This window comes from Cryptosporidium parvum, chromosome 5, assembly GCF_000165345.1.
Source record: "Cryptosporidium parvum Iowa II chromosome 5, whole genome shotgun sequence".
Taxonomy (NCBI): Eukaryota; Apicomplexa; class Conoidasida; order Eucoccidiorida; family Cryptosporidiidae; genus Cryptosporidium; species Cryptosporidium parvum.
Genome location: NC_006984.1, coordinates 733,519 through 760,342, shown reverse-complemented (window position 1 = coordinate 760,342; position 26,824 = coordinate 733,519). Strand labels below are relative to the sequence as shown.

At 28.2% G+C, this 26,824-nt stretch overlaps 14 protein-coding genes and 2 non-coding genes across 16 annotated transcripts; 9 read left to right on the top strand and 7 right to left on the bottom strand.

Annotated features, from left to right (window-relative positions):
- Positions 1-581: 581 nt before the first annotated feature.
- cgd5_3290 (transcription elongation factor TFIIS) lies at positions 582-1,283 on the top strand (the record flags this gene model as incomplete). Its single annotated transcript, XM_626255.1, has 1 exon — positions 582-1,283. The coding sequence occupies one exon, from the start codon at positions 582-584 to the stop codon at positions 1,281-1,283; it is 702 nt and encodes a 233-aa protein (XP_626255.1).
- A 58-nt stretch (positions 1,284-1,341) lies between these two features.
- On the bottom strand, positions 1,342-1,752 carry cgd5_3280 (hypothetical protein; the record flags this gene model as incomplete). Its single annotated transcript, XM_626254.1, has 1 exon — positions 1,342-1,752. The coding sequence occupies one exon, from the start codon at positions 1,750-1,752 to the stop codon at positions 1,342-1,344; it is 411 nt and encodes a 136-aa protein (XP_626254.1).
- Positions 1,753-2,860: 1,108 nt separating this feature from the next.
- cgd5_3270 (RNA recognition motif (RRM)-containing protein) lies at positions 2,861-3,469 on the top strand (the record flags this gene model as incomplete). The annotated part of the gene is made up of 1 exon (XM_001388247.1): positions 2,861-3,469. One exon carries the CDS (start codon positions 2,861-2,863, stop codon positions 3,467-3,469), a length of 609 nt encoding a protein of 202 aa, XP_001388284.1.
- Positions 3,470-5,076: 1,607 nt separating this feature from the next.
- cgd5_3260 (secreted lipopolysaccharide sugar transferase like family 8 glycosyltransferase) lies at positions 5,077-5,592 on the top strand (the record flags this gene model as incomplete). Its single annotated transcript, XM_626253.1, has 1 exon — positions 5,077-5,592. One exon carries the CDS (start codon positions 5,077-5,079, stop codon positions 5,590-5,592), a length of 516 nt encoding a protein of 171 aa, XP_626253.1.
- A 96-nt stretch (positions 5,593-5,688) lies between these two features.
- Positions 5,689-6,165, top strand: cgd5_3250 (secreted lipopolysaccharide sugar transferase like family 8 glycosyltransferase; the record flags this gene model as incomplete). Its single annotated transcript, XM_626252.1, has 1 exon — positions 5,689-6,165. A coding segment is annotated over one exon (477 nt), but the record flags the coding sequence as incomplete, so codon positions are not given.
- Positions 6,166-6,250: 85 nt separating this feature from the next.
- cgd5_3240 (hypothetical protein) lies at positions 6,251-7,234 on the top strand (the record flags this gene model as incomplete). The annotated part of the gene is made up of 1 exon (XM_626251.1): positions 6,251-7,234. The coding sequence occupies one exon, from the start codon at positions 6,251-6,253 to the stop codon at positions 7,232-7,234; it is 984 nt and encodes a 327-aa protein (XP_626251.1).
- Positions 7,235-7,288: 54 nt separating this feature from the next.
- cgd5_3235 lies at positions 7,289-7,361 on the bottom strand (the record flags this gene model as incomplete). The annotated part of the gene is made up of 1 exon: positions 7,289-7,361. It is a non-coding gene; the product is annotated as a tRNA-Thr (tRNA).
- An 804-nt stretch (positions 7,362-8,165) lies between these two features.
- Positions 8,166-8,831, top strand: cgd5_3230 (superoxide dismutase; the record flags this gene model as incomplete). Its single annotated transcript, XM_001388246.1, has 1 exon — positions 8,166-8,831. The coding sequence occupies one exon, from the start codon at positions 8,166-8,168 to the stop codon at positions 8,829-8,831; it is 666 nt and encodes a 221-aa protein (XP_001388283.1).
- Positions 8,832-9,284: 453 nt separating this feature from the next.
- Positions 9,285-10,217, bottom strand: cgd5_3220 (proteasome subunit beta7; NTN hydrolase fold; the record flags this gene model as incomplete). The annotated part of the gene is made up of 1 exon (XM_626250.1): positions 9,285-10,217. One exon carries the CDS (start codon positions 10,215-10,217, stop codon positions 9,285-9,287), a length of 933 nt encoding a protein of 310 aa, XP_626250.1.
- Positions 10,218-11,046: 829 nt separating this feature from the next.
- Positions 11,047-14,823, bottom strand: cgd5_3210 (large hypothetical protein with signal peptide; the record flags this gene model as incomplete). The annotated part of the gene is made up of 1 exon (XM_626249.1): positions 11,047-14,823. One exon carries the CDS (start codon positions 14,821-14,823, stop codon positions 11,047-11,049), a length of 3,777 nt encoding a protein of 1,258 aa, XP_626249.1.
- A 655-nt stretch (positions 14,824-15,478) lies between these two features.
- Positions 15,479-17,530, bottom strand: cgd5_3200 (putative acyl-CoA synthetase; the record flags this gene model as incomplete). Its single annotated transcript, XM_626248.1, has 1 exon — positions 15,479-17,530. The coding sequence occupies one exon, from the start codon at positions 17,528-17,530 to the stop codon at positions 15,479-15,481; it is 2,052 nt and encodes a 683-aa protein (XP_626248.1).
- Positions 17,531-18,748: 1,218 nt separating this feature from the next.
- Positions 18,749-19,630, top strand: cgd5_3190 (hypothetical protein; the record flags this gene model as incomplete). Its single annotated transcript, XM_626247.1, has 1 exon — positions 18,749-19,630. One exon carries the CDS (start codon positions 18,749-18,751, stop codon positions 19,628-19,630), a length of 882 nt encoding a protein of 293 aa, XP_626247.1.
- Positions 19,631-19,917: 287 nt separating this feature from the next.
- cgd5_3180 (Ser/Thr protein kinase) lies at positions 19,918-20,949 on the top strand (the record flags this gene model as incomplete). The annotated part of the gene is made up of 1 exon (XM_626246.1): positions 19,918-20,949. One exon carries the CDS (start codon positions 19,918-19,920, stop codon positions 20,947-20,949), a length of 1,032 nt encoding a protein of 343 aa, XP_626246.1.
- Positions 20,950-21,704: 755 nt separating this feature from the next.
- cgd5_3170 (histone H2B) lies at positions 21,705-22,163 on the bottom strand (the record flags this gene model as incomplete). Its single annotated transcript, XM_626245.1, has 1 exon — positions 21,705-22,163. A coding segment is annotated over one exon (459 nt), but the record flags the coding sequence as incomplete, so codon positions are not given.
- Positions 22,164-23,604: 1,441 nt separating this feature from the next.
- Positions 23,605-24,735, top strand: cgd5_3160 (actin; the record flags this gene model as incomplete). The annotated part of the gene is made up of 1 exon (XM_001388245.1): positions 23,605-24,735. The coding sequence occupies one exon, from the start codon at positions 23,605-23,607 to the stop codon at positions 24,733-24,735; it is 1,131 nt and encodes a 376-aa protein (XP_001388282.1).
- Positions 24,736-25,244: 509 nt separating this feature from the next.
- cgd5_3145 lies at positions 25,245-25,316 on the bottom strand (the record flags this gene model as incomplete). The annotated part of the gene is made up of 1 exon: positions 25,245-25,316. It is a non-coding gene; the product is annotated as a tRNA-Asp (tRNA).
- Between the last annotated feature and the right edge of the window lie 1,508 nt (positions 25,317-26,824).

Sequence of the window (26,824 nt, the reverse complement as noted above, 5' to 3'; positions counted from 1 at the left end):
AAAAAAACCGGATTTTTCGATTGAATTAGATTAGGGATTTCTGAAATATACGAAATACTAAAATTCCCATTTTAATTATTAGCACTCGACTAAACTAACAGGATTTCGAATATTGTATAGATGTTTAAAATTTTAGAAAAATACTAATTATAGCATTAAATAACTTTTTTTTTTGCTTTTTTTTTGTGGTCTAAACCTTTTCTATATGAAAACTGAATTAATTGACCGAGCAGGTTCTTTTTTCAGTGATTTTTTTTTTATCAATAGAATTAACAAGAAGTTCCAATAGAGCTAAACTACAAGTTCACGAGTATTTTGGCGCCATATCGATTTTTTGAATATTTCAATTTTTTCTAGAAAAAATTTCAAATAAAATTGACGAAATGTTGTTTTCATTTTGTAATTTTAGATAAATTAAATTGTTGTTAGAAATTTAGAAGAATCTTTTGAATCCTGATTTTATAGTTAATTCTTGTTAATAATTGCTTTAAGAGGGGTGTTTGTTCTGAATTGTGTATGGTAAATTGAGCTAGGGTAAACTAAACTGGTTGAATAAAAGGCAAGGGTAAAAACAAGAAAACATGGAAGGTTCTATGCAGACGGAATTAAGGAATGCTCTTGAGCAAGGCTTGGTGGAAAATAAGACATTTAAGAATGTGGATATATACTCATTGAGCAAAAGTATAGAAGAAGACTTTCTAAAAGTAATGGCAGGTAAAGATAGTAGAATAATTCGCCAGAGGAGGTTTGAATTGATGAGTAATTTAAAACGTCCTAACAACTTAGATTTGAGACGAAGAATATTAGCAGGAGAAATGTCTGTTAGAGAATTTGTAACATGTCCTGTAAGTGAATTGGCTCCAGATTCTGTAAAACAACAAAGATTAGAGGAGCAGAAGAGATACTTTAAGGAGGAATGTATTTTAATGATGAATGATAGAGACTCAAGTGAAATAAATGAAAAGAAGAGAAATAACAGTTTTGATGGTATAAATGATGAAATGACAGAATATAATATTGAAACGGCCAAGGATTTAACAGAAGAATCAGAAAATGACACATTAATGGCTAAAAAAAGCAAAAGATTTAAGAATGACAAAAATATTCTTGAAATATTTCCTGATTTACCTATTTCTTTGGCAGTCCCTCCTGATCTTTCTCACATTACTCCAAGATATAACTTAAACAAATATATTGACAAATACAAAGAAATGATTAAAGATGTGAATATTCAAAATGAACTTATAAAACAAGCAAAACTTAGAATTGTAACAACAACCTAATATATAATTAAATTATAATGATCTTAAAATTATAAGGAAAAATAAACATAAATATACTTTATTCATTTTTATTATTTAGATTTTTTTGCTTTTTTAAAACCTTTTGCATCTTTTTTTTCTTTCTCTTTTCAGATTTCTTACTTGTGGATTCAATATACCTCATTATTCTTGATTCTCTTTGCATGCTAAATTCCCTTTTTTCCTTCTCCTCTAAATATTCCTCTTCCATTTTGTTTAGCCGTTCTTCTTCTATTTGTTTTATTTTTCTATAAGAGTGAAAAAAATTACTCCCTGCTGCTGAACTACAGCTTCCAACATTACGGATTCTCTCAAAAGTTTCTTTATCATCAAAAGAATCCTCTTCTTGTTCATTTTTCACTTTTGTTTTTTGAACTTCAACCTTCTTTCCAGTAGATAATAGAACAACTTCAGTATCTAAATTGTTCAAACTCTCTATCTTTGAATTCATTGTATTGTTATTTAAGCATTTTTAAAACTGAAATTTAGCTTTAATGTCAAATATTTCAATAATTAAATTAGTAAAAATTCCGCTTAATATTATGCTTAGCGCTAATTAACTATTTTTGTTTACATAATATTAACAGTTAAATAAAGAGAAAGTAACTAAAATCAATATATTAATTATACAGATATGAGAAATATGTCAGTTAATTTAAAATAGTTTCTTTGACATTTGTATTTAAAGAGCTATTATTCATTTTATTATATTTGTATGCATTATAACTCGTTATATTCAACTTATAATTTCTAAAATTTCATGAATGAATTTTATCCGGTTATTCCTATTGCAATAATATTAATCTAATTGAACAACTAAAGTATTTATTTAATTAATATAGTTGAATTATATAAATAGATTATCCGCCACGTAAATTACTAAATAATAAAGTATATAATAAAAGTCTCTAATAAAAAGATCAAAATAGTCAAATTGATTAATATTCATAATAAATAAATTTCTAAGGAAATAAGAGGCATGGAAAAAGAATTTTGAATTGACTTTTGTTTTATGCACGTTTTCTACTAAATTCCGAGGATATAAAAAAATTAATTATAAATTTATAAATTCTATTGCATGCAATATGGCCATTGAGAAGAGGCGGCAACATGCAAACAAGTAATTTTGCTTATTTTATTTTCTCAAACACCTTTTATTTTCTTTTTTTTTCTTTTGAAACTTTCTAGATTGATAAGAAAGAAGAATATATTATTAATATTAGAAATAAATTTATGGACTCTATAGCTTTATAATAGTAAAATAATCTAAAAAATTAATATCAGAAAAGAATAAGAATACAGTAAGAGAAATTACTATTATTTCTTATTTATAATGAATTTAGTAATAGAGATTTAATCAAACTTTCAACAACTCAACAACATTAAGCAGATTATATATTCACTTCCGGGTGCTGAAATTAATGTACACAAAAATAGAATAAAAATACAAGATTTACAATAAATTTGTGTAAATTCTTTTTGAATTCTTTTTTTTTATTCTAAACATATATAAATACAAAATACATGAATAAGTTCAATTTTGGAAAAGCTATAAATAAATGACAATGAATTTAGAGTCGGGAAAAATATTTGTTGGTGGACTTTCTCAGCAAGTAACTTCATCAATTTTGATGGAATACTTTTTGCAATTTGGTGTAATATTGGACGCTGTAGTAATGTATGACAATGTAAGTGGGAGAAGCAGGGGTTTTGGATTCGTGACTTTTAAGGATCCAAAAACTGTTGAGATTGTTCAGAATATTACCCCACATATAATAATGGGCAAAGTTGTGGACTGCAAAAGAGCTTCACCTAGAAATACCAATTTGATGATCAAAGAGTATTTTGAAGACATAACAAAAAATGAAAATACACCAGAAAATTATAACAATGCTGTTACAAAGGGAATTAAGAATGTTAGTAAAATTTTTGTTGGTGGGCTTCCTGATCTCACTTTAGAAGAATTTAAAATATATTTTCAAAGATTTGGAAATATTAAGGATGCAGTACTCATTACTGACAAAAATAATGGACGTCCTAGAGGTTTCGGATTTGTAACATTTGAGAGTGTTGATGCAGTAAACAACGTTACCAAATTTTATAGTAATCACTATCTTAAAGGGAAGTGGGTTGAGTGTAAGAGGGCCTTACCTAGAGATGGGATATAAGTTTAAAGCTTCAAATGAATATATTTAATCGTAATATTCATTTTTATAATGCAATTAGCTGGGATGAATACCATCTGGTTGTATTATATCAAGCAGTGATTCTTAAAATAAAACTTAAAATCTGTCAGTTTTGCATTGGCATTACCAATAATAATAAATGTTGGGATTAAATGACTAAGCGAAGAAAATGTCAGTGTGTTGCATTGACAAAGAGAATTGTGAAAGAAAATAATATATAAATAATTTCAAAACCTATAAAGTTTTTCAAATATTCTGAATATGTTCAGAACTACCTAAATCTTTAACTTTTTCAGTAGTAGCTTGCTCCACAATTGAATGTGCATGAAACATCTTATCCATACATCTAGAAAGACATTGATGGTCAAATATATTTAAAGGGGAGTGCGATTTCTTGCTTTGAAAGCATTGTTCAAAACAGACTTTTCTTACTTCCTAAGAGTAATTCAAATAAAAAGTGAACATTTGATGTAAATACAAATTGGTAAATAACAACAATGCAGTGTTTCTTGCTAACAAATAAATTTTTTTGGTTAGTTTTATTAAAAATACGTTCATTTATTTCAAATATTTGGAATTTAAATCACTTGATATATATATATATGTGAATATATTTTACATGTGATCACTGTTATTGAAAAAGAGAGATATATCAAGAAAAAAAAAATATTCAAGAGATTTTTTTTCTTTATTTTTATGCTTTCTTATTCAATATTTACCAATATATTGCATTATTTAACATTAGATGACTAATTAAAATTTTGAGAAGATTTCATTTTAAATCAATTTAATATTATAATGTATATATTTGCGCATTACGCTGTAATTGTTGTTATTAATTATGTTAAGACTTACATTATTCATTATTTGCGTCACTGCTGTCTTCAAAATAGTTTGAACTTCTTTAATGGTAGAATCTTCTTTTTCTGATTTTTCCATATTTTTTCTTAAATAAAAAAAAATATTTACAAAATATTCATATATTAGTTTTATTATTAATTTTTATTTTATTTTTTTTCCTGCCACAATGCATAATACCGGTGTCCATTAAAAAAGACACGTAAGTGTAATTAAAAAAAATGTTTGCATGAGGGCAGGTGCATGCAAAAGCTGTTTTTGTTTGACAGCAAAAAAAAAATTACTAAGAATTTTAAAAATATTATTATTTTTAAAAATAATAATATTTTTAAAAATAATACAATAAGTAACTTTAAAATTAAATAGTCAAGAGATAATTGAAGAACTGAGCAATCCAAGTATTAAACTTTAATTATTTGATATCCACACAAGACTTGAGAATAAATTAAATTGAGATATTTTAATAAAAAAGAAGTTTAAATCTAAGAAGAAAAAAATTATTGAAATTTGAAGGATAATAATTTCAACTTCCAATTTAAAAAAAAATCAAGCTTATTTATCAAGTAATATTTGATTAATAATAGTAATGTGGACAAAAATAATTTAAAGGTCAAAAATTAGTAGTTTTAGTAGTGATATTAGAGTTAGTAGTAGTATTAGTAGTAGCCTAAGAGAACAACAAGCTTTTATAACAGAAGAATTAGAAGAAGAAAAAGAAGAATAAATAAAAAATGGCAACATTGAAGCAGAAAATATCACTGGTAATAGTGATATTTTCAGCAATAATATGTATTACAGTACCTTTTATAATGGGAATTTCGAGTGTTAAAATATTTCACAGAAAAAATAGTTCAATATTCAAGTCAATGAATGACTCTTTGAGAGTAAAATATGAAATAACTTTTTCATCAGATAAACAAGTTTTTCCATTATTTCCAACATTGCTCAATTCAATCTATAGTAATTTAGGTCTGGGAGAATATGCAAATGTACATATAATAGCAATGCCGGATGTAACACCAAGTGATTATTCTATGCTGTCAAAGTTGAATGATGAACTTGGGTTTTCTGAAAAATTAACTTTAATATTTTATCCTTTTACATATAAAATCAAGTACAAACAGACTTTAAAGCATGTTTCTGAGGCAACAATGTGCAGACTTTTATTACCAGAAATGATAGACAAAAGAATTGATAAGATTTTATATGTGGATACTGATGCAATCGTAAACCATTCATTAAGGTAAGTTTCTAATAAAAATAGAATGTGGTTTTCTCTATACTTAAATGTATAACTTGAGAGGATTAATTTTAAAAAAATTATATTAACAAAATTGAATTAACTAATATATATTTTTGTTTTTTTTAATAAATCAAAATATTTTAGGCAACTATTCAAGACAGAAATAAAGAGTGAGTGTGGTATAGTAGCAAGATCTTCGACTAATTCAAACATTATTAATGACTGGTTAAAAAAAGATGAGCTAATAGATCACCTTCAATACAAAGCAAGTAGATCATTTAATGCTGGAGTACTGTTATTGAGTTTAAAAAAGTTGAGAGAAAATAATTTTGTGAATAATACATTATCATTGGTTCAGAAATGGGGAATTAATGATCAGATCGCTTTAAATATTTATTGTAATGGTACTTATGATGAATTGCCAATGGACTATAATTTTTGGGCAGGAAGAGATGATTGGAAAGATACTATGAGACACAAAATTGTACATTTTGCTGGTCCTGATAAACCCTGGAAAATTAATTATCAACCATATGAGGAACAGGTAAGTTTTAAATTCTTTAATATTTTTTTTTAAATATAATTAATATAAATTACATTTCCTTTTTTTTACAAAGTTGTTATGGTATAAATATTACTTAAGCTATCCTCGAGGTGAAAAAATGATACCTCCAATTAAACCCAAATATATTTTCCTACTCAAATACAAACATAACAACAATAATTTGGATAATGAAACTTCATTAATACCAGAAATAATACTCAAAAGTAAAAAATGTAGATTTATGATACATATACTTGCTATTAATTATAAAGGAAAGCATAAAGAACAATTTGAAAAACAAATAAAAAGCTATATTAAAGATGATTTTTGGATTAATTATAATTTCTTAAATGATTCAAGCGATAAATTTAAAGATCCAGAAGAATTAATGAGCCAATATGCATTATTTAAAACTCCACAAATATTTCATGAATATGTAGATAAAACTTTCTTGGCAATCAACAAAATTCCGAATAGTCATTATTTATGTAAAACAGAAGAAAAATCATTTAAGACATATAATACTGGAGAATCATATAATTACAATAATAATAATATTTTTGGAATGGATTTAGGAATAGATTTTGGACTAAATAATGGTTTTGACATTAATAATTCATTTAATCAACAAATAAAAACTAGTGGTATGACAACTACTAGTACTAGTACAACATATTCAAGTACTGATACTTTTGATTCAGAAAATAATCAGATTAATGGTAGAATTGTCACAAATAATAACTTTTTTGACCCGATATCAGGGATTCATACAAGGAATAAATTTTTATGGTGCATTGAAATATTACATCAATTCTATTATTTAAATTTAGACCTTTTGAGAATGGAAAAGAAACGTATTGAAAAAAGTGTTAAGAACGATAATATTAGTTCCCAGGAAATTTTCAATTCTGAATGCTATAAAATTCCTCCAATATTCAATGAACAAGCTGAAGGAGTAGAAATGGAAACTGATGCAGAAACAGATGTAGATAATAATACTGATCACGCAGAACTTGATGATGAAGATAGTTTTAATAATGAAATCAATCATAATGATCATGTAAATGGTAACATTCATATTCAAAATAAATTGTATTTCTAACTTCATATTCAATAACATGAAATAAAAATGTTTTTTTGTGCGCAGTAAAAAGAGAGCCACCTACGGGAATCGAACCCGGGACCTTTCGCTTACTAAGCGAATGCTCTACCAACTAAGCTAAGGGGGCTGTCGATACTAGCACCATACATGTGAATAGTAAATAAGAAAGAAAATTATGATCAAGTGTGAAAAAATAACATTTGTTCTAAAAAACAAATAAGTTTGTTTGAATTAAGAGAAAGAATATGATATTACTGAGGGAAGGAATGAGAAAATGAAAAGAAGTAAAAAAAAAAAAAAATGGTGTTATCAGAGTTGTATTGAGAATATGAGATATTTCTAGAAATGGATATTAAATCAAATAATGGATGAATCTTATTATTTGAGGCAAAGCAGCCAACAATAAAGTGAAGTGTAATGTAATTGTCAGAGTTTATTTGGAAATTAGTGATTAAAGTAAAGAAATAAGTATTCAAATAATGGAATCAAAAGGAAAAATGAAGTTGAAAAAAATAACAAAGTAGCAAAATTTTCAAGATTTAGGATAATAATATTCTCCCCAGTAAAGTGTGTAGTCTTTTTCATGTAGAAAATTAAGATTTCAATAAATAAATAGAACTTTCAGCGTCGGAAATCCCAAATTTAATTTGTATTTCTGTTTTTAAAAATAGGAGAAAATCAGCCCCAGCGGTAATAAATTATATCGGTAGTTGTGTTCTTGATTAGAGTGAAAAAAAAGCTTTCAAATTCAGTGATAATTGAAGTTAAAGTTCTCAAATTTATTTGAACTTAACTTAATTGAATTAGAATTAGCCGGGAATTCTCGGAGACATCTGAAAGAAAAAAAAAATTCAATGGTGAGACTATTCATAAGCCCCCTCTGTTTCGAGAATGTGCGCCCCCCAACAAGTTTCGAACGCACATGGCGTAGATGTCAATCAGATTTATATTTAATAATAACTCTAAAAAGTTAGTTAACAAATTTTGTAGATTATTCTCAGGGATGCCGTTTGAATTGCCACCTCTTCCATATGACAAGAAGGCTCTAGAGCCTGTTATTTCACCTGAGACATTAGACTATCATTATGGCAAGCATCATGCAGGATATGTTACAAAGTTGAATTCATTAATAAAATCTACAGAATTTGAAAATGAAACAGACTTAATGAAAGTAATAATGAAGAGTTCTGGCCCAATCTACAACAATGCATCCCAGATTTGGAATCATACATTCTACTGGAGCTGTTTAAGGTCTCCATCAGAAACTAATAAGCCAACTTCAAAGGTTTCAAAGTTAATTGAAGAGTCCTTTGGAAGTTTTGAGTCATTCAAGGAGTCATTTACCGCTAATGCAACTGGTCATTTTGGATCAGGTTGGATTTGGGTAGTTATTGACCCAATTAACAATCAAAAACTTAAAATTGTCCAAACTCATGATGGTGACAATCCTGAGAAGCTCGGACTTGGAAAACCAGTTCTAACCTGTGATGTATGGGAACATGCTTATTACATAGATTATAGGAACAACAGAGGTTCTTATGTCGATCAATTCTTCAGTATTATCAACTGGGACTTTGTGGAATCAAATTTAAGTTGATTTCATACGAAGTAGAAACAAGTAGAAAGAAAATGTACAAACTTTCAAGCATTTTAATTTTGTAAAAGGAATACTTTCCTAGTGTAAAGTAAAAGTTTAATCCTATGCTATTTAATCTAAAGTATCAAAGGAATCTCTCTCTTCCACCTTTCTTTTTTCTCTTATCTATCCATCTAATCCATCCATACTCTCTCCCATTTCCAATGACTATATATATAGTTGTCTGTGTTTACTAGGATGAGAGAATGAATTATCATCTTTAAAATTCAAAGTAGTAGAATTGGCGACAGCTAGAAAACCTCTATCTGCCAATTAGTGGTACATGATATATTCTCTTTTCTGTAAAATAATGACTGAATATGTAATATGTATACATACATTTATATTATAGAAAATAAGGAAACATGGCATTCACATTAACTTGAAGTATTCATTTGATCTTTGGCTTACATCTTAAAATCCAACATAGTCTTTTCTATCCAAGTTAGATTTGACAAAAAGATCATGCCTCCAAGTAACATCAAGAGGATACTTTGGGTAAATTCTGGTACCATCTTGATTAATTGTGGCAATCTGAACCATTCTAGCTCCTTTGCATTCAATATAAAATGAGTTTTTCATGCAATCTTCCAAGATCAATTTTGCTTCATCAAAGCTCATATCTGGCTTATATTTATCTCTAAGTAATGTAATTGCAAGATACTCAGCCATTCCACTAGCAATAAAGTCTTCATCAAATCTAGTACCTAATGGATCCACTGAATAAATTTCTTTACTTCCATCTTTTCGCAGTCCTGCAACTATTATATCATTCAATAAAGGATCCATCTTATTTCTTCTTTGATAATGAACTGCTGAAATATATCCACTATACTCCTTGGCAGATTTGAAATTTCCTTCAAAAAAGTCCTCAGCTGCTTTTTCTTCAACTCTTTCAATAATGTTTTGAAAATCACTAAATTCCCCAGTTGATACTATTACTGAAAGCTTTCCTTCATAAAATCTTACTTTTGCATCTTCATCTACTTCTGTCAATTTTCTGACCAATGGTCTTTTATCAGTATTAACGGAACTCATATCCTCATCTTTGCTTTTAAGTTTTTGTCTTTCATCATATAAATCAATCATTCCTGATCCAATTACATGGAACCTTGAAATATCAGAATTCATCTTCATTGATCCATAACATAATAAAGGGCTTGAAATTAGCATAATGCCATCTTTATACTTGATTCCTACAGCTGAACCAGAGTTTACTATGACTCTAGAAGAATTCTTTTTACTTTCTTCCATAATATTTGTTGAATCAAATCTCTGTTGTTCTGTCTCTCCTCCCAAACTCATAACTCCACCTTTATTATTTCTTAGCTGAGAAACCTTTAACATTTTTTTTTCCCTTCCCCACTTATTATTTCTTATTTCCTAAATTTTTTTTTGGAATTAATTCAATTTTCTTTTTACAGTTAGTGTAATTGGTTGGGGGCAACTTTATCTTTGTAATTAATTTCTATAGTGTCGTTTTTAACTACACTATAATCGTTTATACCAAAAAAAAACTACTTGTATTTTTTTGAAAAATAAATCCAACTCTTTCCTCTGCTAATTTATCAAACCCTGTACAATTATTACTTTTATTTTACCCAATAACAAAATAAATGTTTCAGAGGGGAATTTATTTTCTATTAGATCACAACTTGCGCGCCACTTCTGATATTACATTAATTTATGCCCCCCCTCTCTCTCCATTAGAAACTCATTATTTATGGCTTAATTGAGTAAATTTTTCTTAATATAAACGGAAATTAAGTATTGATATTACTGTTATTATTATGATTATTATCTTAGTTGAAGTAATAGAATAAATAACTTTTTATATCTTATTATTTTTCCCAATACTTACAAAATATATAAATATATTACTTATATTATTGATCTTAGAGATTACACTGGACTTTTTGTCTCAAAAACTTCTTTTAAATCCCACTTTTTTGCGTGTGTTTGTGTGTGTGCAATAGATTTATCTTAAATACTATTTTTGATGAATTTTTATTGATAGAATTGACTTGTATTTTAATATTATAAAAATTCAAATTAGTTTTTGATTAAACTTCTTTCATATCCACTATTTATTCAAGTACTGTACTATTACTGTTAATTATCGTAACACTTTATATAAATATATAATTTTTATTTGAAAAAAAGTTAGACCATTAAACTAGAGAATTGAGTTGGATTTTTCTCTTTCTTTCTTTTCTTCAATAGAAGAAATAATATTTTCCATCTCTTTATCATCTTTAATTGAACATTGTGCTTGTTTTGTAATAAATGGTTTTGAAGAAAGCTGACTATATAGAGATTTTCTTCTCTTTAATAATTCATGTACATAGTTATTCATTAAAGTTTGTATAGAAGCTTTATCAAGTTTTGAATTATAACCTTGTCTTAAAGCTATTTGATTTCTTTCAATTTCAAATATCATTTGGTCAACTAAATCATCTGGAATAAAAAAAATTAAAGTTTTTGTATCAATTTTATCTTTAATCTTTTGATCAGGAAGCAGTGAGTATTCTTTTAATTGTTTTTCAACTTGTTTCTTTATTTCATAAAATTCTTGATCATTTTTTATATATTTTCTTTCAATTATTAACTCATTTTCCAAAGCTAAACTTTTTTTTCCTTTTTTTAAATCCCATCCTCTTATATTAATATGCTTTGGTTCATCTCCAATAATATCTAATTTTCCTGTTTTAAATGTAAATCTTTGATATTCTTTAGGGAATTTGTTATATTTACTAATCATATATGATGCAGGAATTGCAATTCTGATTAATTTGTAAGCATTATTTAAAGTCTTTTCTTGAGTAATAAATATTTTTTGCGATTTTTTTTGATATAGATTAATTTCATGACTAATTTGTCGATATTGTTTCAATACCTCACCAAGAAGCTTAGAATTTGACATCAAATATTTTGGAGAATGATAATATTCCAACCTCCCTATTCTGGAGAAAATATTGTACAAATCTCCCATAATAATTTGTATTGGTTCAATATTTTCATTATTATCATTTCTTTCATTATAAAAATACTCTAAATCATTTTCCACCCCTTTTTTTCTACATAAATATTGATCGACAATCTTTATTAATTCTTGATTTAAACTATTTAATGTACTTTCTGAGAATTTTAAAAATTCAGAAATTTGTTGCTTTTTATGAGACAAATAGCTTTGAAACTTTTTCATTCTTTTATAATACTTTCGAAGTTTTAAGTATTTTCTTGACCTTAAGATATTCTTGATTACACTTTTAAATCCAATTTTACCATCAAGTTTATTTTGTTTTTGAAAGACTGAAATTTGATGATCAAAATTAGAAATAGAATGATTTAAAGCAGTTATTGTATTTTTAATATCCTCAGATCTTGAATGATATAATGTAATTGTTAGCATTAAATAACCAGCAAGTATTTTTTCTGCAATTTTACGTTGTCTTTGAATTTTATGCATTATAGATGAATTAATTGTAGTTATATTGGATCTTTTCATTAATTCAGACTCTATATTCGAAAGTTTATTATTGATTTGATTTTCTCTATCCAAAATGATTTTCTTCTTTTCTTTAAAATCTTGATAAATTTTATAATAGTATCCTAAATAATTTAAGATATATCTATACTTTTCTCTAAATAAATCAGTAAATTGATCGGGGAAATATTCTCCAGTTAGTTTATTTTCATCCTTTAAATTAGTTACAGGATTTAATAATAACTTTGACGTATATACATAAGTTGAAAGAGATAAAATATTATTTAAATGTTTCTTGTACATAAATTCGTTCACTTGAGCTAGTTCTTCATTAAATATTCTAATTTCAACATCGATTTCTTCCAAACTTGTTTGAGTATTATCAACAAACTCTTTAGAATTTAGTCGATTTGATCTTTGAAATTCTAAGTTGATTCTAGCAATAAAATCATTGAATAAGAATTGGATATCTTCAAATCTTTTACTTATTGAGACTTTTAAGTGATCATTATTAAGTTCTTTTTCTGATAATTCCTCCAACATTACTGTAAATTCTTTTAATAATTGATCAAATAGAATAGATGCATCATCCTTATTTCCTATGGATTCTTTTACATGATCTTCAAATATTTTAGTTAAATCAGATAAATAATGTCTCAAGATTTCAAAACTCTCCAATGATGTTGTTTTCTTAATCCCCTCAAGATTTTTCTTAAAATCAAAAATATAATCATTATATTTAACCATTTTTTCATTAATATTGTTTAATCGATTATTTTTTCTCAAATCAAAACTTTCTGTTTCATTAACATCTATATGACTATAACTTAACTCAAGTTCTTGCATTAATTCAGATATTGGATAATTATTAAAGGAATTTTCATCTTTTTCTTCTGAATTTGGGAATATTATGGAAATATAATGAAAAATTATATTTTCAAATCTTGTGGCAGGATCCTTTATTTGTCCAATGCTAATAAACTCCTTATTTTCCTCTATATTATATGAATTGATCTTGTTCAAAAAGAATCCCACACATTCTTGGTTAATTTTTGAATAAGTAAATAAAACATTTAAATCATTTTCTTTTGATATTTGATAATATTCTGACAAACATTTTAAAGTATTTAAGGCCAAAAAAATCTGATGATTTTCACTAAATGTTGAATTTCTAGACAATGATTCAATTTGATTTTTCTCTTCAATTAAGTGATTGAACAATAGTGAAATTTTTTGGTTATTTTCATCATAGACATCATCGTAATCTGTAACACTTTTTATTTTTTCATTTTTCTTAACCAAAACATCATCTTTGCTTAAATACTTTAAACTAAACCAAATTGAGTCAATTTTTGATTTAATTTGATTTAATTCATTATGAGCTTCATTTGTTTCTTGAATCCTTTCGTTGATTTGATCAAATCCATCTAACAAGTTGGCATCCATCATATACTTATTGATTTCTATCAATAATTTAGATAGTGGACTTTGAAATATGTTTAAAATAGATGGAATCAATTCAAGTCTCCACTTAATTAATTGATCAGTAATTGAAATTTTTTCCATATCTAAATTCTTAATTTTAATTTCCTTGATTAAACTTTCATTTCCACCTTTTTCATCAATTTTCTCATTTTCTAACTTTCCATATTTTATCAAAATTGTACTATCTATTATGGAATTAATAAGTTCCAGCTTTTTCAACATGTCATGACCTGAAGTTAACTTCTCATTCTTTACATCAATAAGAGGTTGTAGTTGATCTTTAATAAGTGTTTCAATTTCACTTAATATATATGTCCAACCACTTACCAATAAACCTATTGAAACTGTATTTTTTGAAATGAGTTGTTCTAAATTATAAATTTCGTGACTTCTTTCTCTATATACATTCAATAGTTGTAAGGCTTTAAGATATTTTTCTGTATTACTACTTATATTTGTAACTTTTTGTACTAAATTATCCACAGGTTGCCTTAGATTAGTAAATATCTCATTGCCTGAATTTTCAATAGAATTTTTGTTTATTAACAATTCTTTTTCTAACAAGTCCTTGCCAAATTCAAGGTTTCTATTCAACTTAGAAAATTCAACAATACCTTTTCCTCCTAATATTTCCTGAATTTGATTTTCTTTGTTTAAACCCCCCAATTTATCAATTGAATTAGATAAACTTCTTAATATTGTGTCTAATTCTCCTTGTTCTACCTTATAATTTGCCAAAGATTCTTCAAATTCTCGTATTATTATATTATATTCTACTTGCTTCTCTAGAATTATATTATCGTAAATCTCTTTATATTCTTTTTCCTCTTCTATTGTTAAAGATTCCCAAATAGTATTTGGAAACTCAACTTGTTCAAAAACTTGTTTCTTCAATGGTTTTATAAGTTCTTCAAATTTTTCACAAGATACTAGTGTGTGCATTAAAAGCAACACAAAAAGTTTTAACACCAAACTGAACATTTTTAATCTTTTATAACTTATCTTTAGAACTTTATATTAGAGTTTCCATTCATTTCATTAAGAATAATATTAGTTTTGAATACTAGAAGAAATAAAACTTAAGGGGGAAAGAGAAAGAACTAGGAAATTTATTATACCTATATTTGGCTTTCCCCACAATTTTAGCAGTTATTTATCTTATAATAAAATTTTCTCAAATTATACACCACAAGAGATTAGCTCTTGTTACTCTTTTTGAGGTTAATTTGGTTATTCTTTAATAAAATTAATAATAATATTTTATATTTAACTATTGTCTGGGATCTGTAATTTTCTTTATATGCTCCAAAGATCTCTACTATAATCCGCCCCGCTGAAACAAAAAATTCATTTTTGCTTAAAAATGTTTACAAAATGCAAACTTGCATGCATGCAAATTTGCAAGTGGATTCTTGCAAATCACCGGTATATAAATTTTATCATATAGCAATAGTCGTCACTTAGGTAAACACGTAATAAAATATTTCAATGAAATAATTTAATATTTCATGTGGACAATTAGAAAAAAAAATACTTAAAATTAATTCTAGATTAAATGGAGAAAAAAAAAATTAGAACATTATGGAAGGAAGGTTGAGTAAATTTTTGAGCAGAAACAATTAAAGTTCATTAGAGTTCATTCATTCTTAGGTTTTGAGTAGCCATCCTTGTACATTTCATTAATTGATTCCTCATAGAACTTGATGGCTTTGTGCCTAACAACTTTGAAAGTTGGGGTAAGAAGTTCGTTTTCGACAGAAAATGGTGTAGATATACATTTGAATGCTCTAATTTTTTCATAACCGAGAATTTTGTGTTGCAATTCAGCCTTTTCAATGTCTAATTTGATTTTCTCAATAATTTTAGGGTGGGTAACAGCGTCTTTGAATTTCAAATCATCTCCTAATTGATTGGTTCTTACATATTTCATGGTAAATTCTTCATCAAGAACAAAAATTGCAACCAAGAAACTTTCAGTTGATCTGCCAATAACAAGTGCCTGGGATATTAGTTCACAACAAATCACAAATATGTTCTCAAGTTTTTCAGGAGCTACATACTCTCCTTGAGAAAGCTTGAATATATTCTTTCTTCTATCGACTATTCTAATAGAGCCATTAGGGAGAAGCTGACAAATATCCCCAGTCCTTATCCAACCTTCCTTCTCACACTTTACAGCCTTGGTTTCTTCTTCATTTCTAAAATACCCACTGAAGGAAGAGGGACCTCTCATAAGTAATTCTCCAGTAGGAGGATCATTTTTCACACTGTAATCCATCTCAGGGATTGAAACAAGTTTAAATTCATAACATCCAGGGGGGCCACCAATAATATTTTTGGAGTTATCGTTGATTTCAGACATACAAGCAGCGAGAAGTTCGGTCATACCATATCCTTCAAAACAATAAGAACAAGAAAAACACCTTATTCTGGTCAAAACTGTCTCATCTAATGGAGCAGCTCCACTCAAAATTGCTTTAACATTACCTCCAAGGATTTTCTTGGTCTTATTGAAGATAATTGAATCCCAAATAAAATGGAAAGGAGAATTACTTCTTTCTTTCTGTTTAAGAGCAAAGTGGAAAAGCATCTGTAATGGTTTTGGCTTTTCTTCAATACTCATCATAACTTCATCGTGGATTCTATTCAAAACTCTAGGAACTGTAATAAAAATCGTTGGTTTAAATAGTTGGATATCATCAACAATTTTCTGGACATCACCACTATAAAAACCTATCTTACCACCCAAATAAGTTATAACCATATGAACAATTCTTTCAAAAATATGTGCAAGAGGAAGATAACTAATATGTCTATCATTAGAGCCAAGTTTTGTACCTTCACGCCCCAATTGTCCATATACAAAAGCAGCAGTACAAGAAACCCAAGCTCTATTAGTTAAAACTGCTCCTTTTGGATTACCAGTTGTGCCTGATGTGTAATGGATTGAGTGGATTGATTCCAAATTACCAGGTGAAACCTCTCTCAAGTTACTCTTGCCGATTTTTATAAGATCATCAAAATCCATAATTGTAACATTTTCTTTTATATAATCAGTAGCACTTTCTTGTATTAACTTTGACTCATTATCCAACATAATTAAAAACTTAACACTCTTCATTGATTCAAGTAATGGAATTAGCTTCTTACAACAACTAACCGAGCAGAAAACTGTCTTTGGTAATGTTGAATTCAAAATATAAGTCAATCCACTATTTCCAAGCACATCATAAAGAGGAATTGTTGAAATTCCATATGCATTACAAGCCTGCTCAGTAATTGACCAGTTAAGAGAGTTCTTCGCAAATAACGCAACACATTTCAATTTTATATTACAATCTTCAAAACTTCTTTCCTGGACTGCTCCAATATGAAGTAAGCCACTTCCCACTTCTTTTGCTTTTCTTATTACGTACGAATATTTTACAAACTTATAGTCACTCAATTCTCCATTTTTTAATGGCACCCTAACACCCATATAGTCACCATTATTGCTAGCTTCTTTTCCGTGAAGAAGGATTCCCCAGCAATTTTCCAACTTTTCATGAAAATTTGAAGTGAGTTCAGAGTTAATCGTTTCTTTACAGCGTCTTATTTCAGTTGAATTTGAATCTCCTGTTCCTTCTATTGGACAGGAGTAAATAAAATCATCATGTTGATAAAAAACGTTTGAAGTAATGTTCCCCATGTTAGTTCCAATAATATTCACTTATCTCTTTTTTTTTGTCCTCAAATTTTATCGGATTCCTGGATTTTCTTAATTGAATTAATAAATTTATATATTTAACATATAAATAAATATATATATATTTATATATTTGTTGAACTAAACCTTGAAATTTTTATGATTTAAAATACATTAATTTCGAAGTTCAAATCAGATTATAAACTTGGCTTAGTACTATTATTCAAAATTAAGTCTATTATATTTACTAATTGAAATTTAGTCTTCAAAAAGAGATTAAACTTGAAATATAATTATTATAATTGTTTAAATTTCGTATTAAGAAATTAAAAAAATTAATAATTGTTAAATCCTATAAATCCAATGTTAAAAACACTTTAATACTCAACCATAAGAAATTATAATTTGAAAAAATTTATATTTTTTTGGTACCTCACTACATTTGTTCATAATGTTAATTTATTAATCTTTAACTTATTATCTTAGTATTTATTTATAATGCATTGTTTTGGCGGGAAATGTGTGGTTAGTAGAAATTTCAATAAACTAATATATTATTCATTTATTCAAGAAAGGATATATAAATTATTTTATCACTAATTAACTATTATCAAAAAAACACAAATTTCATGATTTGATACATAAACAAATTAAAGCAATGTAGTTGTCACAAGCCCGTTTAACAGAATAAAAAAATTTGTTTTTCTTTTCTTTATAAGTTTTTCTAATTTTATTTTTTCATGTTAGTGATTTATTCTCAACAAAGATATAACAACATTTTAGTATATTGTGTTAATTACGATATTCATAACAACTTTACTAGAGGTACCCCCCTTTTTGCTATACTATCGTTCCTTTTCTCTCAAATACAATAAATAACTTATCATGTTTTTTACTCTATTCTGTTCTTTTATACAGTTTAACTATCTTGTCTTTATTCTCTTGTTTTCGACTCCTTGTTCTTTGAAATATACTAGTGGCCCATTGCATGCAAAATGAAATAAAAAAATCCCACATGGCGCCACATGGCGGGAACTATTTTGAGTGACTAAAGATTTGCACAAATTAAATTAATGTCAAGAGAGAAAATAAAAGAGAATAATTAGTAAATGATGAAGTACCGATACGGAAAGTTTTTGTGCATTTATGCTGTGTGTTATGTAGATTAACTCTTTTGAAACACTTCTATTTATCGGATGGATAGAAAAGGTAAGCAAAAAAATGTTGTTAATATATTCCAATGGGGATATATGTATAGAGACTGAGTTAAACTCAAAAGAAAAAAAATTTGAACTTAAAGACCATCAAAGCTACTATAATATATTAGAAGAAGTTGGAATAGTTTATTTTAGGGAAAAAGATCAAAGCAAATTTGTTGGAAAGGTATCAAAAGTAGGACGTAAAGGAAAAGGGATAATGGTAGCATTAGATGGAAGTATGTATGAATCTGAGTATAAAGCTGGGGAGTTTAGTAGGGGGTATTTCTTAGGAAGGTATGAAATACCAAAAATAGATGAAAACTTGTTTAAAACAAAAACTATTATAAATATTGACAGGAAGTTTAATGAAAAGAGAAAGATATTAGGGAATTCAAGAATAGAAAAGTATTACGATATAAACCCAGAATTAGAGTATTTCAAAAACAATCAATTACATGATCAAGAAAAATTTGATAATTTATTGAAGGATTTATTAAAAAATTGGGAATTGGATGATTATTTTGAGCTCATTCATAAGAAATTAACATTAGATGATTTGCTACTTTCTTCCAATCTTTTATCAGCTAATGGTATTGCTAGAGCACTTGGAGTTAATAAAGTTGGTCATAGAATTAAGCTAAGCAATTGTATTAAACAATTTAGATTAGTTTTTGGACCATTGTTCTTACCTAGACAATTTATTAAATATCCAACTGAATCTGAAATCACCAAAAAAAGTTTTCTTCCGCCTTTATTCATATCAAGACCTTTAAATCTATATAGTTATTCTGGGATTAATATCCCTTTTGAACAGTTGATCTTCGTCCAAAAGTTAGAAAGGACAGATTTTCCATGCAAATGTAGTAAGGGAGGTAAGTTCTTTCAATTTAAATATTATATATAGATTTTGAATAATAGTAATTCACACTGTTTACAGTTTTTTCCAGTAGTTCCTGCTGTTATCTTGGGAAATGGCTTGGAAAGGATGTTGTTATTAAAGTCTTTAGAGGGAAGATATTACAATTAAAGCTTTGGGAAAATACATGCAAGCTTATTTGGTCTTTAAGACATCCTTGTTTAATTTTAACTTTGGGATTTTGTCATTATTCTTCAGATATACATTGTGTTATAACTGAATATGTACATAATGGTTCTCTTCAAAAGCTCCTATATAAAGGATCTTGTATTTGCATGTATAATTGTGTATGGAAAGATTCTGATTCAAAATCCATAAAAATGAATTTCCCACCATATTATTATAATTTAAAAGATACAATTAATAACAATTCAGAAAAAGTTAGTCATGATGAGATTAAGATGAATCCTGAATTCACTTATTATATACCAAATTTAAATTTTAATCCAAATTTTGAAACCGATTTTGAAATGAATACTGGATCAGAGCTAAATAATATCTCGGATTTAAGCATGTCCAGTTTAAATCTAATTCTAAGTCCAAATTCCAGAAGTCAAAATCCATCATTTTGGCCAGAAATTCCAGAATATAATTTATCTTTTGGAATTCATACTCAAAGTGCTATCAAAATTGCTAAAGGAATAGCTACAGGATGTTTGTATTTAAAACAAAGAGGTATATTTCATCTAAATTTAAAACCTACTAATATATTAATTGAGGAAGATTTATCAGTTAAGCTTGCAGACTTTGGACATTGTTTACTGGAAGCTTCTTTTTATCCAAACGATAGTATTTACTTGGATATACTGGGAAATAAGAAAGTTACAACTAACACTGACTCTAATTCAAGTTTGGATTTTCCAAATCTGAATTGTTCTTCTATTGAAAATGAATTTTCATTTTTAAACCAGGTTTCCAGCTCCCCTAGACTTTCAGATGATAGAATCCTGAACTATTTACCTCCAGAAGTTCTTAAAACTAATTCTCCTCTACTAGAGCCGGCAAGACTATATCTAGAGAATAAGTTTGAACGCTGTCAATCAATCGATTCTTATTCTATAGGAGCAATTCTTTGGGAAATGATTAATGGGCAACCTCCTTTTGGTGGGCTTGGGAATCTCCAAGTTCAAGCTTATGTTGGTTATTCTGGCGCCACATTAGATCTTAATCCTGTTAAAGACTCACTTTTGTTTAGCAATATATCTCTCATCCAAGGTCTTGTTTCAAGATGTTGTGGGTTTTCAAAATTATCACATATTCTTCATTTTAAGGAGATTATTGGACTAKWGCWARMMWASGMTYRATGACAKCTTSTMKWCRAWTTCCASAWTCATTSTTSTTYMTMTTCTTTCATCATCTTCATCTTCCCAATCTTTATCTTCATCTTCATCTTCATCTTTCCATCCAACCTCCTCTTCCACACTTAATGTTCAAAATAATACAAATATAGAATTACAAGTAAATAAAGTTAGTTGGGAGAATTCCTATCCAAAAAGGATTAGTATTGTACAAATATTGAAAGAGCTAAAAGCAATAGAAAGAATGGTAAGTTCAAAAGGAGTAACATCCAGTAGCAAAATTCCACCTACCTTAAATTTTTCTTTAACAAACTATTACCACCTCTAGGTTACAACATCAACAGAAGATTCACTGGCTAGATTTATGACAGGAGAGTGAAAAAGAAACAATATAAATATAGTATACATATTCATTAATTATTCTATTTTAGTTGATAAAGTGACAGAAAATGTGGYGTCTAGTGACGCCTGGTATAAGTAGCCTTTGATTGGATTCATATTTGATGATACTTAAATCCTATTATTACTTGAATTAGAATTTTGAAATATAAGCCCTTGGAATCACTTTCTAGTATAACAGCACTGATAGGATAAATTTCTTAAGTAATTGTTAAGAAACCTAATCCAATTCATGTACACCAAAGATATCCCCATTAGTTTCCGAAAGAAGATCCATTTAAGATAAGGAGATCTGCTAGATTCTCCAGATCCCCGATTCTTGAATGGAGAAAATGGAAATAAAATGAATCAAAAGATTCATTGACTTACTTTTGTCCTCCAGTGAACTTGGTAACAGCCTTAGTACCCTCAGAAACTGCATGCTTTGCGAGTTCACCTGGTAAAACAAGTCTGACTGCAGTTTGGATTTCTCTGGATGCGATAGTATCCTTCTTGGTAGTTTGGCAAAGCTGAGCAGCTTGCTGAGCGATTTTCTCGAAGGTGTCAGAGATATAACTGTTCATAATCATCATAGACTTTTTACTGATTCCAGTTTCTGGATGAACTTGCTTCAATACCTTGTAGATATATGTAGAGTAACTCTCCTTCTTCTTCTTGTGGATCTTCTTTGGAGCTGCACCTTTATTGTTCTTTGAAGACATTTTTGGGGCCATTTTTATACTATTTGTGCTTAATTTTCCTAATTCGTGTAGAACCGCGGACTGTGATTGTCCTTTTTTTTCACAAAGTTGAAATTGTAGAGAAATCCACTTAATATCCACACCTTACTCTCCTTTACTATTTTACTATTTATTCTTCCTTTTATTTCTAAGAGACGTATACATGCGCCCCACAGTTACTGAGGGTTTTGGCGGGAAAGTGCAAAATTTATTTATTCTAGTATTAATAGGGAGAAGAGGGTGGAGAAGAAAGAAATTGACAGGTAATGAGAAGAGATGTAGAATCAGGTATATTCATATATGTATCAGTGCATTTATATTTATATATTCAGATAAATATTTGTATCATAAGTAGTGTTGAGTAATTAGAACTTGTTTTTATTAGGTTGAGAATTGGTATTTGCTATGAATATGTACGCGCACTAGGGTTTGAAAATTCATTTATTTCTGTATATACTTGGTTTTTTACATTGGTTTGATTATGAGAGGAGGTGCACCTTATTCGGCGTGTTCGGTTTGGATAGTATCAATAGTTAATACCAGATTTAAAGTGGAAGGTATAGTGGGCTTCAGAATGAGTTGGTTATAAACAGTAATAATAGAAAGCGTTAGGGCTATAAAAATGACCAAATAAGTCATTTAGCATCATAAGTATATACATTAGATACAGAATGAGTTCAAAATAAATAAAAAATTAGACTTACTTACAAATTCTAAGCTATAGTATAAAAGAACTAAGAAGATTTGATGAATTTGCTATACCATTTTAAATATTTGTTTATAGTTTTTTGATATTAATATAAGGACTATTAAGTGAAAAGGAAACTACACATATTTCCGCCAATTCATTGTATTGCATCGCACACATAAATGAAAGATTAAAAGAAAAGAAATTCTATTATCTAGTATTAAAATAATACCAATAATAAGCAACACTTTTTTGTTATTTTTTATTATAAAGATTAATTTGCTACTTTAAATTGAAAAAAACTTTACAGGTTTATACAAATTCGTACATCACATGTATACAATGCTACATACATTACTTGATAAATATTACGACGTGAAACGTATTAATTTAAACGAATCTTAGTTATGTAAATAAAAAAAGGTTAGATTTTAGTAAAAAAAAAAGACCAAATTTTATATTAAATATAAATCTTGCATTGAATGCATTTATGTCAAATTGCATGCACCTTGCCGCCCACCATGCATAGACGCGCGCCAATACGTATTAATAGACGATTACATGACAAAGTTTAGAGATTAAATAAAAATCAAGTATAAATTTAGAATAGACAACATGTAAAAAGTGAGATGAATCTTTTTACGATACGTACAGTGCGCATTAAAAATCCAAAGTATATTTTTATTTTCCTGCGTGCGTATACATATCTTTAAATACTTGGATAAAGAGATAATAAGAATTGTACGGCAAGCAAAGTAGTAGTTTAATAGAGCAGTTTTTATATTTTATATATAGCTTACTTACAATATAGATTTTTTTTTTTCATAGATTTCGGGCATATTACACAAGTAACAAAAGATGAGTGAAGAAGAAACACAAGCATTGGTTGTTGATAATGGTTCTGGTATGGTCAAGGCAGGTGTTGCAGGTGATGACGCTCCAAGATGTGTTTTCCCATCGATCGTTGGTCGCCCAAAAATGCCAGGTGTTATGGTAGGTATGGACCAAAAGGACTGTTATGTTGGTGATGAAGCTCAATCAAAGAGAGGTATTTTGACTTTGAAATACCCAATTGAGCATGGTATTGTTACAAACTGGGAAGATATGGAGAAGATCTGGCATCATACTTTCTATAATGAATTACGTGTTGCTCCTGAGGAACACCCAGTATTATTGACTGAAGCACCAATGAACCCAAAGGTAAATCGTGAAAGAATGACTCAAATAATGTTTGAAACATTCAATGTACCAGCAATGTATGTTAATATTCAGGCTGTCTTATCATTGTATGCCTCTGGTCGTACAACTGGTATTGTTTTAGATAGTGGTGATGGTGTATCACATACTGTTCCAATCTATGAAGGTTATGCTATTCCACATGCTATTATGAGATTAGATCTAGCTGGACGTGATTTAACTGATTTCTTGATGAAGATTCTCCACGACCGTGGTTACAGCTTTACAACAACAGCTGAGAGAGAAATCGTAAGAGATATTAAGGAAAAGCTCTGCTACATTGCTTTAGATTACGAGGAAGAAATGAAGAAATCTCAAGAATCTTCTGAATTAGAGAAGACATATGAACTACCAGATGGCCATGTAATTACTGTAGGTAGTGAAAGATTCAGATGTCCTGAGGCTTTATTCCAACCAGGTTTTTTAGGTAAAGAAGCTGTCGGTATTGGTGAAACTACATTCCAATCTATCATGAAATGTGATCTTGATATCCGTAAAGACCTTTATGCCAATATTGTTTTATCTGGAGGTACAACAATGTATCCAGGTATTGGAGAAAGAATGACAAAAGAGCTCACTTCTTTGGCTCCATCAACAATGAAGATCAAGGTTGTTGCACCTCCTGAGCGTAAATACTCTGTATGGATTGGTGGTTCCATCTTATCTTCTTTATCTACTTTCCAACAAATGTGGATCACTAAGGAAGAGTATGACGAATCTGGTCCATCAATTGTACACAGAAAGTGCTTCTAAATCAATATTGTTCTTGGAGTTGTTCTTAACAGCTTATTTCCTGAACACAGATACGTATTGCAACTTAAATAGAAATATGAATTACACAAGTTATCACTTCTTGTAGACAATTTCTTATTACATTATTCAGATCTCAGTTCTATTCTCATTTGAAAGCTAAAAAAAAAGATGATAAATTGTCTAATCAATGCTAATAAACTCTAAATTTAGCAAGAAAATTCTATTATAATTGTTAGTCAATGATAACTAATATTATGGATAGAAGGTGGGCTAGTTTGAATCAAAATAGTTACTAAGTAATGTGTAGTTCGATACGATTTTTTCCTTCTTTTTAAACGAAAGTGTTTAAATTATGTGCGTGTTGTTTTCCTGAGCACAGTATTAGAAATTAATTAAGTTGATTTGTCAGGTGATGTTTATTACCAAAGTTCAAGTCCGAAAATAGAGCTGCCATTTAACAATAAAAAAGAGCGGTCCAAATTTAGGCAAAACAAATTTTTTAAAAAAAGCTCCAAGTCCGGGAATTGAACCCGGGTCATCCGCGTGACAGGCGGATATACTAACCACTATACTAACTCGGACTCGACGATTACGTAGTCAGATGTTATTATCATATCAAGAATGGATTAAGAAAAGTATTCTAAAATACAAGGCAGGCATAAAGGCCGCTAAATTTTCTTTAAGAACATTTTTTTTTTAATAATAGAAAAACTATATTAATTTAATTAAATGAGCGGAAGTTATCGTATTATTTTTTTGAAATGAATTTCATACACGAAATAAGAACAAATTCAATTAATTGTTTTTTTACAAATTTTTTTGTATATTACGGAGGTGGCAAGGAGTATTATTTTAATTCTACAAATGAGATTATCTATTTAGTCAAAGTTTCTTTAGTTTGATAGTTTTTAATAAAAAAAATGTTTTGCCCTTTAAAGTTTAAGCAAAACCAACAAAATTTATGAAGTGAACTTAGGGAAGGGCTTGGCAAATAAATAGGCTAATTATACCAATAAAATGCTTTTGAGCCGAGTTGAAATTTTCTGCGAAAATATATAGTACAATCTAATCTAATAATTAAAGCCTTATATAATTAGTATAGCAAAATATAAAGCTAAATAGTATGGACAACTAAGTAATATTAGTTAGTGTTTAACATTATATAKAYWWRYYMKWTKRKMKGMRRGWWAAAAWKRKKAWYWKTWKSMRRYWWRRSGSASKWYRRGSMAAKRSKSWRWTGRKRKTKAAAWARRSKWSKWAAAWWKARWAARWAKWARRYKRRRSRRRRRKWYAAAAAYRMRSAAAMWAYSRMRRMTWSSRAGKKAMWGRWARKRAKWKKKGRMWKKRMRGWMRRWMWRMAAMAKWKSAGSMAWWYWSRSWRRYWAYKTKRWWRWKWSKRYSRRTWYKKRCTSKRYYYWTRTWSSWRKTWAGKWKSGCKWATTWATSWAAWTWAWAAYKKRGTGGCAAGGGGGCGTGTAATTTTTTTAAAATAAAAAGGCGGTAGTTTAACAAAAAATTGTATAGGGGGTAAAAGGTGGGGGGAGTGTAGAAAGGTGGGAATAAAATGGGGGAGATAGGTGGATGGGATAATATAGAGCCCCATATCCGGACCGACGGGGGGGCGCATTTGAGTGTATAAGGGGGGTGATAGTATGTAGATTGTTATTAAACGTGATGAAAAGAAACAAGTAGAGTGAAATTCGATGTGAGGAAAAGGATAGGGAATGAGAATAGGGAAATATTTAAAATTAATTTGGGAATCTACCGTAAATTTAATTAATTGTAAACAACTTTATATTTTGTATTTTTTGTAATTTGTAAATATATATGAAATATATATTTATTTATTTTTCTTTCTCAAAATTTACAATGCACACTTGCACTAAAAAAATGAATACTATATAGGCGGTCGAATGTGGGAGCGGGTAGTATTTAATTAATAATTAGGTTAGGGCTTAATATAAGGGGGAAAAAATTATATGTGAGAAAAAAAGGTAAAAAAAGAAAAAAAAGCAAAAATTACATGAAGGAGTATTTTCATACTAAATTTTAGTATTTTGAGTAGTTTCGACAATTCATTCATTTTTTT